We start from the raw sequence: 12,153 nt of genomic DNA on the forward strand, positions 1-12,153 counted from the left end.
GCTTCCCAGCATAATTCCACCACTAGAACCTTTTTTCTTGGAACATGAGCCATCGTCTCTCGGTGGGAGTTCACTAGTAAACACAGATTTGAGCAGAATTTAAGAAAAATATAGAGGGTTCCACTATTGGTTAGTGGTCCACTATTGGGTAAAATGCCATATTCTTTATTAATTATTCCAGGGAGTCTTTTAGGCAAGCGGATGGTTGTGATGAATTTTCTCGAGTTTTTCTTGTCATGCTTTTGGATTTGGTCTTCCCATCATGTTTATCCAAGCTTTTCTCAAGTTTCGTGTGTGCTATGTGTTTTCTCTGTTGGAATTGTGATTCAAAGGACAATTTTCATGAAATCTGCCATGTAATCGTTACGCGGTCTGCCACAAAAAAATTTGGACAATCGAATTTAACTCAACTTGATAGTTTTAATAAAGACAGTGCAAGTTTTGGATAATGGGAGATTAGTGTATCAGGGAAAAGTGAAAAGTGAGGTTGCGCATATTGTACGTGATATGGCCGTGAAGCTTCAATTTGATGTATCAAAGCCAGTTTGTACATCTAATGAACCCGATGCTGTGCAAGCGCTAGAATAGAATAGAATTTTTTTTCAGGGAAACTTTTAGAAAATCCACAATATATTACAATTTCTTACCGATTTTGGCAACACCGGTTTATGGCAACATTATTTTTACCGATTTTGGCAGCATATAAAAAAAAAGAAAACCAATAATTAATCTTGAATACATTTTTAGCCTTACTTCTCAAAGTTTTACAATAACGTCAATTTTCCAAATCATGACGTAATTTATGAACGTCACTTAAGGGGAGCGTTTTTTAACTTGTGAATAGTCCACATTGATAATATAAGCCAAAATTACGAATAAAAGTTGAAAATAAATAACATAATTGTTGTATCGATTTTGGCAACATCAAATTCACCTCATGTTGCCAAAAACGGTAAGAAACTTGTATTATGAAATCAGAATGATTTTCGTTAATTTCTGACAAATTTGTTCCATAATTTTTTTTAAATTTCCTCCAGGGATTCCTTCAGAAAATTTTCCACGGATTCTTGAACTCGGATTTCTTTCTTAAAACCAAAGGATTCTTTCAGAAATTCATCTAGTGATTACTTCAAAAACTGATCATTCCTTTAGTAATTTCACAAGATTTTTTTTCATAAATATCTTGAAGGATTCTATAACCCGGGAGCGGTCGCGTCGTGTACTGAGTACACGCACCATGAAAAATGCACGATTGTGGTACACAGCGTGAGCGCGGCGTCGCTGGAGGTAGTCAAAGACGCGACTGCTCGATGGTTAACTAAGTATTCAGAGGATTTTTTTCAGAAATTCCCCGGAACTCGTTCAGGGTTTTTATGGGTCTCAAGAATTCTTTTGGAAATACCTCAAGCGGTTTTTTTTTCAGAAAATCTAGGTATTATCAATAAACCAGAATTTCCTGTATAAATTCATCGAGATTTTTTCGTGAATTTCTCCAAATTTTTATCCTTGCATTGTCTTAGGAATTCTTCCAGGATTTGCGTCTCAAGAATTTCCATAAGATTTTTTTTAGAAATTTCTCTAGGAATATTTTCAAGAAATTTCTACAGGAATTGCCTGATGTTTTGGATTTTTCTCTGGGAATATTTACTGATTTAGCACGCATTCTTAAAGGAATACGTCCACAGATTTCTCCAATTCTTGTACAAATATCTGAAGAGATTCTGTCAGGGGCTTCTCAATTTATGATGCGTGCTTTGTAAACGGCTCCTGACACTCGAACATTCCAGATTATCCTAAAAAAAATGCAATTTCTGAAAAAAGGAAGAGAAATGTCTTATACACATGTGTGGGAAGCGAAATTTAATCAAACATTTTTTTGTTTGTTTCGATGATACAGACAGCTAGGGTTAGCGCTTATGCCAACAAATATTTTTCGCTCTTGTGTAGACACTAGCATGCTGAACTGCGTGTTAAGTAAAATTGTTTAACCATGATGCTTTTTTGTAGCATGTTCTGCAGGAAATACTACATCATCTAGAAAAGATGTTAATTAAACAGAATTTTCGTAATAGCAAAACAGTTTTGTATGCAATTCGTTGCTAAACTCGATTTATTCAGCACTCGTCATAATTATTCAACTCGGCAAGCCTCACCGAAAAAAAAGGATCGACTCGCGTTGAAAAATCATCATTTGCTACTTCTCGTTGAAAAATTGTTCGCTTACAACTTCTCAAAATAATCCACTGAGTCATGTACCAACAAAAAATAATAGGATAGTTACAGTTAGACTAAACACAAGACCAGAACGACCAAATGGATTTCCCCCTGAAGAAGGCATTAACCTCGTGTCGAAACGTTGGGCAATTAATGAACATCGTTTCATTATTAAAAGATTGCGTAGCCGTTTCTAAGTTCTTGATACGTTCTTGATACGTTTGGGAGAGCATTTTTGGCCTGCTGGGTGCTGCAATCGGTGGCAAACAGAATTAGCTGAATAGAATTACCCGGTGAGTTCGTTCCTTGTTGTTCCATTTTCTATGGATTCTGCTTTCATTAAGTATTGTATTAGTTTGGTCTTTTAGCATAGGTGATTGTTTGCATCTAAGTATTATGAGAGAATGTCTACTTTTGAAATGTTTAGTATGGTTCGTCACCATGAGTGTCGGCTAGGATTTTCATTTTGTAGGTGTTACTGTTCGTACAACTAGGTAGGTGTTACTATTCTGCATTCCGCTGTTTTATAGTTTCTTATCTTATCTGTATTAACGAGATTTTTAGCCCTTGACTAGTTCATCTCGGGACCCACGCTTTACTTCCCTTCCTAAGGAAGAACTCACATTTTGCGAGTTTGTCAGGAGTGGGATTCGATCCCAGGTCCTCGGCGTGATAGTCACGTGCTTTAACTATCACACCAGATCCGCTCCTAGTTTTATAGTTCTATGACTCAGCGCCATGGTTCTATGACTGAGCTTCATAATGTTGAATAAAGGTTAACAAGAAAAGGTTTGTTGTAACGTTTTTGGTAACCATGACTTATTCATGAAAGTTGTAAACAATCCTATTTATGATATTCGTCATTATCGCCATGATATTATGACTTGTAGTCATGTTATCATGAAGCGGCATATTTTATAATTTTATGACTTTTTAGTCATGTTTTGGGTTCCGGATTTTTACCCGTGACAGTATCTATCCATGTACAAAAATTTCAACCAATTGGTTAAACATTGATTTATTTATAGCAGCAAGTGCCAAAAATTGGGTAAAACAAAATATTTTGTAGAAATCGTTAATTTAGATGTTAATCGATCAGTTTTCCCATTGATTGCTTTAACATATTATTTTGTTATATATAGGACTACAAAGAATGTTTTCACTCACCTGACAATCGTTTGACTCATTTGTCCATAACTCATTTAGGAAGCATGATATTGAAATGTGGTGTTCTTCAAACTTGTAAATTAGTTGTTTGTTTGTTAATATCGGGGATTTTAACCTTTTATGGTCATTCATCCCGTCTTGTAAAGTAGTATGTTTCCTACAATTATCACCAAGGACGCCATATTCTAATTCTCGGAGTGACAGCGCTAGTATTACATAACCTATTAAAAAATTCGATCGTTTAGTATAAGTAGGTGGTACTAGAAATTTTACGCCGTAAATATGAGAGTTAGCATATGGCGTCCTTGGTGATTGCAGCGTGTAAATTGTAGGAAAACACTACCTCACAAGTATGGCTAACATCACATTATAGTAATAAGCTTTGAATAATGAGTCAAACGATTGTCAGAAAACAACTTTGATGACAACTCCATTTCATCAATGAATTCTTTGAGGATTTTCCCAGATTTTTCTAAAACTGTTTCCCAAATGTTAATTAATAATAGACAATTTGAGAAAGACTGATTTCAGGAAAGCTCAGATTTACAAACTCTTTCCGGGATGACTCAATCAACCGTTCTGACTTTGATAATCTAATTTGTCGTTGTTTGCTTCAAAATTTAATTCATCCCTCAACCCTCTGAAGTTGAAATAGGTACTTCGTTTGCTACCATTTGACCCGAATTCAATTACAATGTCCTTTAGAAATAACCTTTTTCCCCAGAATGGGGATTAGTGCCGACGAAAATAAAAACTCAAAGCAACAGCCGCACTACTGAATCCAAATGTCGGATTAGAAACACACTTCTTCCACTTTTGGTCCCATCCGAATAACTTAATCCCGAAAGGCTGAATAAATTTACCCATCCAACGTGAAAACAAAGTCTCTGTCATCGCCATCCTTATACGCGTCCGTGTTGTCGACTTCTTCCTCCTATCCCAAAATGGGTCGAGATTTTGAATGCTAATAAAATGCCAAATTCCCATTCACCCTACTACCTCTACTATATCTCTCACTCTTTTTCCGGGGGTTGATACAAGCTTTAAAAACCATCATCGCTTCCATTGACTCCCTTATGAATGGTGCCGAGCCGATCTCCCATTGTGTATCTGCGTGTCTCGGAAAAACTTAACAAAAGCGAGGCTTAAAATTCAGAATTATATCAACCGCACCAAAGTGGAAATCCATTCCGGCCGCGGACCCGGACCCAGATGGACGCTTATTCAGTTGATTGGCGCAAGGATTTCAGTCGAAAAAAAGGGGACCGCCCGGCCTCGTTCTACCTACCTCTTCCACGTTGGATCCAATCGTCGGACTAGTGTGTACAACTTCATTCATCAGAAACTGGTAGAGGATGGTGGTTTTGCCGGCGTTATCTAGGCCGACCATCACTAGTTTGTGTTCTGAAAACGAGGGGGAGATGTGAAAAGAAAAGAAATCTGTTAGAATAATGATAAAATCGCATGGAAATCGACTATTGCATCGACTATTGCCGTAGTAACGATGCATTATTATTATTTCTTTATTATATAGTTTTTCAGCCCACGGCTGGCACACATTTTGCGAGTAACGTTCTACAAGTGCATCGATATCACAGCGTTGTAAATAACAGTTGAAAAATTGGTTTAACATTGCCGAAGTGAAACAATTTAGAATAGTTATATAGGTATTTGAATCGTTTTCTAAAATCATCTAAATCCACCATAACGTGGAATCATTTTCGGTAATCATCTTTGATATTTATGTTAGAGGGGAAAAATGAAAGCCAAAACGACAACAGAAGGCAAGAGGGATTTCTGGTGGCACGCGACCATCGTTTGGCGATGATAAGATCGTTTAAGTGGTTCTCCTCGTCCTTTTCTGTTTCCGAATGGTGAACGAAGGTTTCCGACCAACACAAATGGTAGTGACATATCTTCAAGGGGAATCACAAGTAGCAGTTTAGCAACGCATTTACATTATGACCCAATTTGGGAAGGATGGGTTGGTTTGTACTATGGCAGATATGCTTTACAAAGGACTTTCGGTACGATTTGAAGTATATCTCTAGTGATTTAACGCTATTCCCATGGAAGCACAATTATAGGTCGTAATTTGAGTAAGCACGCATTAAATTAAGACATTTGTCAAAACTTTGAATGAAACCATTCGCGACTAATCTTTTCGTGATTGCAAGACAGTTGGAGAGTATAAATTTCAAATTACAACATTACCAATGCGAACAAAAAAAAAAACAGGTGGTTCTAAAAAATGATTCAACAAACCGTTCATATAAAAAGTTTCCCCAAAAAAATCTTAGCTTAGCTTAGCTTAACTTAGGCTGACTGTACATGTCAATGGTAGCTCTTCCGTGATTGATTCTTCTTTTTCTTTATGGCTCTACGTCCCCACTGCCTCGCTTCAACTTAGTAGTCTTTGAGCATTTCCACAGTAGTTATTAATTGAAGGGCCTTCTTTGCCTGCCATTGCATGAATTTTGTATATTGTGAGGCAAGTACAATGAAACACTATGCCCAGGGAGTCGAGAAATTTTCCCCGACCGGAACGGGAATCGAACCCGCCGTCTCCGGATTGGCGATCCATAGTCTTAATTACTGAACTGGAATTAATTGCACTGAGATCCAACTGAATATTAAGGGCTGAGACACTACACTTTTTCTCACAGTGTAATTTAAGCAGCTCAGAAATTTTGAATCAATACCGGCGCCGGCCAAGGAGAGGAATGTTACCCGAGTAGAGGAAAAGAGCTCGATAATAGCATATTTTGATATGGAGATCAAAAAGTGATATGGGTTTGATTGACATAAGAGATAAAAGATCTAAAAATAAAATCAAAAATTTACTCCTGGAACGTCATCATCAAATCATATTTAGATTTTGTAAGATCTAACCAATAGCAGCGAGCTATTCGTATGATCTTGAAATATCAATATGATATTGTTCAGATGTTCCAGGAACATTTTTCAGATATTATTTTCAGATCTTTTATCTCTTACATCAATCAAACCAATATCATGTTTTGATCGTCAGTATTTTACCTCTACCCGGGTAGAGTGTGATGGTTGTTGCTACTAGAGACCGAGAGCGCTCTGCGTCCCCACAACCACCACGGATGGGGTATTTTGTTAGTAGGGTAGGATGTGAGATGTGGGAGTCACCTTTGGTCGACAGTGCGATTCATGGATAGGGGATATATTTAGATGAAAGCACAGTTCGCTTGAAGGGAAACGGCTTTTTCAACCGGGGTTTATTCTAGCGATGGCTGTGAACTTATGAATACACATGAGTTGTATATGTAGATGAGATGTATATGTAGATAAGAGAAAGTGAGAAAGTAGATAGAAAGGTACAAAGAAGGAGGAAAAGGACAGGCCAGGGATTGAACCCAGGGCCTTCTGCATGCGAATCAGAAGCGATAGCCACTAGACCACCAAGCCAGTTAAAAAAAAAAACTTTCCAAAAAAATCCACGAAAAATTAAATGAGCACTGATGTCAGGGGTTTTTCTGATCATCAATAAACAATATCAGGGGGTGGACAAAATGTTTGGAATAGGCAACTTTTTTTTCTCCCACAAAAAAAATCAACATGAAACCAACTTTTCATAGAAAGCATTAAAAAATCTGAAATTGTGACTGTTTGTCAACCTATTATATGTGCATCATTGGTACAAATTTGGGCTTGATTGATTAATTTTTCGCGAAGTAAGAACCGTTCGGGTAAAACACTATTATTTAGACAATTAATTTTTGAACTGTCATATCTCGGAAACCAGTGAACCGAATTGAATGATTTTTTAAACGTTTATCAACAATATATTGATACTTAATACGACCTTATAAAATGTAATATTTTCTCACGGCGAATTAAGCTATATCGGATTGAAATTTTTACCCATATGGAGGAAAACAAGTCAAATTTACAATACCATACATAAATTACTGAATGTGTTCTTCCTTCAATCTAAATAGGCTCTTATATACCTGATTAGAGATAACATGAGAACAGAAGTGGAAAATCTTCGGATATCAACACTAATATTTATTGACATTGATGTAAAAAAATACATTTTTCGAGAAAAATCCAAAAAGTTTCAATCTATGATAACTTTTTTCAACGTTTAAAAACACTTATGTTTTAATTGTTTGTGAAGCATTTAAATATTGTTGATGTACGTTCAAAATTTCATTCAATTCGGTTGAGATTTTTTGATGCGCTCTATGAAAAGTAGCATGTTGAACTTTTTAGTGAGAGAAAAAAAAAGTTGCCTATCCCAAACATTTTGGCCATCCCCTGTATTTGAACCACTTTTTCCACTATTGCCCACGAGGGTTTCCACCCCAAGTGATAGTAGAAAGTCTAATCTTTCAACTACCGACTGAGCCATCTGTGCCATTTTACGCCGGAAATAGTTACTTAATGTTAAAGTACACCCTCAAATATGATAAATTTGCCTATAACTTTTTTGTTTTAAGATTTAATGACTTGACATCTTCGGAAAAAATGTGTATTTTGATGTCCTGAACGAGTTTGTAGAAGGTCACAAAACTGTAAGATTTTATCTGTTGAAGCTACACTGAAAAAACTAGTTTTAGGGGTACTTCGCACAAAACGCTCCATATGATTCTATACCATTACCCGGAAAACCAATACCCGGAATGCCATTTACCGGAAAACCATTTACCGGAATGTACTATTTACCGGAAAACCGTTTGCCGAAATGTACTATTTACCGGGAATATATCTACCCTCAAGTAACACACTTGTCACAGAAGAGTGATGGTGGCACAGGGTTTTGTTGCACAGAATTCATTGTGACTTACTTCTAGCAAGTAAGTATTCATATGTTATAAGTAAGTTACAATAACTTCTGCGCAACATAACCCTGCGCTGCCATGACTCTTCTGTGATGAGTGTGTTACTTAGGCCGTCTACCTCCATTGGCTTGAATGACACCTCATGCAAACTAGCGAACTTTGCATGGTAGGGGCTGTATACCATATGGTCTATATTAAGTCATGTACATAGTTACTACTTCTGCATGCAAATCCAGACAGGTGGTTTAACCCTCTAATACCCAACCCCGCCTTTAGACGGGGTATAGTTTGAGCATTTTTGTAATTTTTGTTTCGTGGAAAATATTTTTTTTAATATTTTTGGCTGATATTTAGGAATGTTTTGTATATCTTAAAATGATTTTTGGTGTATTTTAAAGTGTATTTACATTTTTTAAAAATCATTGAAAAATTGATGTTTTAGTTACCTTTTAGAAGTCATTGTTTATTTTGTATTGAATCGCTACAATTAACATATTTAAAATTTTTCCCAAATCATTCTACCTTAGATTAACAGTTTGAGGGAATCGAATACACTCTAAAATTATTTTCCTTGAAATTACACGGAAAATAAATTTTTATATGAAAAAAATTTTAAATACAAATGTTTTAACAATAATCATAAAATCTCAAAATGTTTTCATCTTAAAAAATCCGTACCCCAAATAGGCTTCCAGGAAAAATATAAAAGTGTGGGGATGTTCAAAATTAAAAATTAGAAAAATCAAAAACTGAAATTCACGAAATCGAGAATTAAAAAGAATCATCTTCCAAAACATGTTTAAATCGATTTTAGATGACGAAAAATGATATTTAGATCAAAATCAAAAATTTGGGTATTAGAGGGTTAATTCTTAGTCCAACCGAGGATCATTACATGAGGCTTCTTTTATTTCCTGGGTGACTATGATTGGTAATGGTTGATTCAGATTATGCAATAGTCTGGATAAAATAGAAGAACCCGATTATTATTAAGCTAAATTAGTCATCAGGCTAGATCAAAGACTGAAAACAGCCTGTTGCTAGAAGAAGGGCAAATATCTAAGAGTGAAATTTACAGTTTGTTATTTAGACATTTCTGTAACAGGCTTAGTTGAAAGAACATCACATTTAAAAAAACATATCAGACAAAGTTAATAGTTTCGCTAATCAAGTTTGCAACTTGATGCAATTGAAGAAGGGCAAAACTTCTTCATAAAAAGCAGCAATTTACAATAAACAACATGGTAACCAAACAGCTCTATAACAGTGTAAGTCAAAAGAACAGCCTATGTTTAAAGAAGGAAAAACACTAGATGGAATTAAAAGATTGGTCGCCAACTAATTCTGTACCGTTACATCTTTAGAAAGAACAGCCTATAATTTGAAGAAGGTCAAATCTCCTATACAGTAAACAAACCGACTGCCTGTATAAACTTCATAAATGAACCTAGACGAAAAGGAAAAAAATGTCATATAGAAATGCTACCGTTTGGTTGCCTGTCTAAAAATGTTCATTCAATCCAACGATACTTGCTCTGCTTTGCCAAGTGAACTGTACCGAGAATCTAGTTCTAGTTCTATGGTCTTGAAAAAATATTTAGAATATAGTTTTAAGGCTTGACTATCTTGAACTTAATCATCAATTGATAAAATTATTCGAAATGAGAAACAAAATATCGGATTATGTTTGAAAACACCAAAACATCTTCTGAGATCTTAGGTTTTCCTAGGCCTTTCCGGGAAATAAATCATTTCGGGAAATGGGGCAGTTCGGAAAATGGTTTTTTGAGAAAGGCATTATTCTGGAAAATGTCTTTCTGGGAAAAAGATTGAACTGTACGACCAGAACAGTAAACCTAGAAAGAACAGCCCATGTTAAAAGAAGGGCAAATATCTGCTGGAAATATTAGCAATCACATTCAGTACATTGTTTACAAACTCGTTGATGAAACACATGCATGTACTCTACATGACAGATCCGTCGATTAACCAATTTACTGCTAATCATAATTTGGCAAAACTAGTGTTCAGCTAAATTACCGGGTCATGGTTTGGATCAAAAGATAACCGGTGTAAAAGGCATGGAATCAAATGTCTGGATATCGCTGTGCAATCTGGAAACAAATTTCGGGAAAAAATCTTTTCTGATAAATGATTTTCCGGTAAATGGTTCATTCCGGGTAATGGTTTTCCGGGTAATGACGTAGAACCCTCCATATCTCGAAAACTGTAAGAGGTGGAGCTTTGACATGTTCTACGAAATTTTTTCTCTTATTATATGCTACTACTTTGCCAAAGATGTCAAACCGGTAAAAAATATTTAGAAAAAAAATAAAAAATTTATCTCACTTCTAGGAGGATTAATCATTCACGTCTTTTAACATGCAGAAAAACTTTGTAGAACACGCCAAACCTCTAGAACCAACCTAAAAAAAAGTTATTTAATTTTGATCGCAAAATCATCGATTTCGGAACACTGTGTTATGGAACATTTGAAAACGCGTCTGAGTTGTGCGCTGAGAGACACAGCGCGCAGAGGTTGGATACAGGAGAGGTAATCTGAAAATGACTTTGATATAACGGTTCTGTTGAATCTGAACGTCTCTTAGATATGTGTTATATATGATGAACCCCAGACCGCAATTCCGTATTGGTATCAGCTGTGCACGAACACAAAATATAGTTTAAGTAGGGGGATTAGGGGCATAATGGACACCCTAAGCAAATGAGTATGTTAGTCCTGTATAACAGACAAAAACTTAACATATTATCAGTTGGCTTACAACTTTAACTTGTTTCCTACGTATTTCAATCATTTACAGCAGGTAGAATGTCATTATTGCGAAGAAATAATGAATTACAAACCTTGTGTTTTTCGGGGCTGGCAGGAATGGTACGGGGCGAAATGGACACCCATCGGGGCATAATAGACACCCCTGCAGATTTCAGGCTGTATCTTTGATAATATCGACCAGTTAAGTAATTTACCTACGAAGATCAATACCACAGACATAAAACTCCATCTTAGACGAGTTTACATAACATCAAAGTTAATTAAATAAATTTTAGGCTAAAATAATCGGATTGATTTTTTACACACTCTCTAAAACGCCTAACAGTATGCAACGCGCATACATCCATTCATAATTGCCAGTGTTCATTTCGCCCCGACTCGACTACAACATTGAAATTGCTATTTTGAGTAAGTTCTGATAAACAATATAATACTTCAACCATTGTTAAATCTGCGTATACATGTAGATATGCTAACATTTTATTTGTTTTATGGTGGACAAACTTAATCACGCGTAGTACCTTATTTGTTGCTGCTTCGAAATTATAAGAAATCCACCATATGAAAAGCATGCTTCAATTTCAATGATATTTTGGTTATTTTGAAGGAATATAAAAGATACTTTTGAAAAATAGAACAATGACTTGTTCCTTTACACTTATGCATTAAAAGTTTTACATAAAAGTCAACGGTTTCGACAAAAACAGGGGTGTCCATTTCGCCCCGGGTGTCCATTATGCCCCTAATCCCCCTAATATGTTTTGGCCCGTATTTTGTCAGTTTCCAAAGCCCTCCGCGTAGTGATGAACAATTTGTATCGTATATGGACGGACATCACATCGCAACTTTTCGTCGATATGTACGCCCAGGTATTTGAAACTGGACACTTCCTCGATCGTTTCTCCATTTACAGACAAAACTGGATACGAAGAAACTTGATTGTCTTTGGCACCGAAAACCATAAATTTTCGTTTTCTTAAGGTTTACCGATAGCAGAGGGGTTTTCTCAAGATACGCCTTAACTGCAGATCATTTGACATAATTTTGAACAGGTCATAAACAGAACGACTTTTATAGGAGAAAGCGCACATTTGATGTGCGGTATTTGCTGCTGAATCCTGAAATTACAACTTTTTGCAGTTTTTTTGATAAATAGCTCTT

The 12,153-nt window shown here is 35.9% G+C and overlaps 1 protein-coding gene across 1 annotated transcript in view; it reads right to left on the reverse strand.

The window, feature by feature from the left end:
* Nucleotides 1–12,153, reverse strand: part of LOC109432295 (ADP-ribosylation factor-like protein 5B) — a gene marked incomplete at its 5' end in the record, with an annotated part of 56,633 nt that overhangs the window by 18,561 nt on the left and 25,919 nt on the right. Inside the window, 1 exon segment of the mRNA XM_029875190.2 lies at nt 4,670–4,785. Coding sequence (XP_029731050.2) covers nt 4,670–4,785 — 116 coding nt within the window.

The sequence above is a fragment of the Aedes albopictus genome, chromosome 3, assembly GCF_035046485.1.
Source record: "Aedes albopictus strain Foshan chromosome 3, AalbF5, whole genome shotgun sequence".
NCBI classification, from domain to species: Eukaryota; Metazoa; Arthropoda; class Insecta; order Diptera; family Culicidae; genus Aedes; species Aedes albopictus.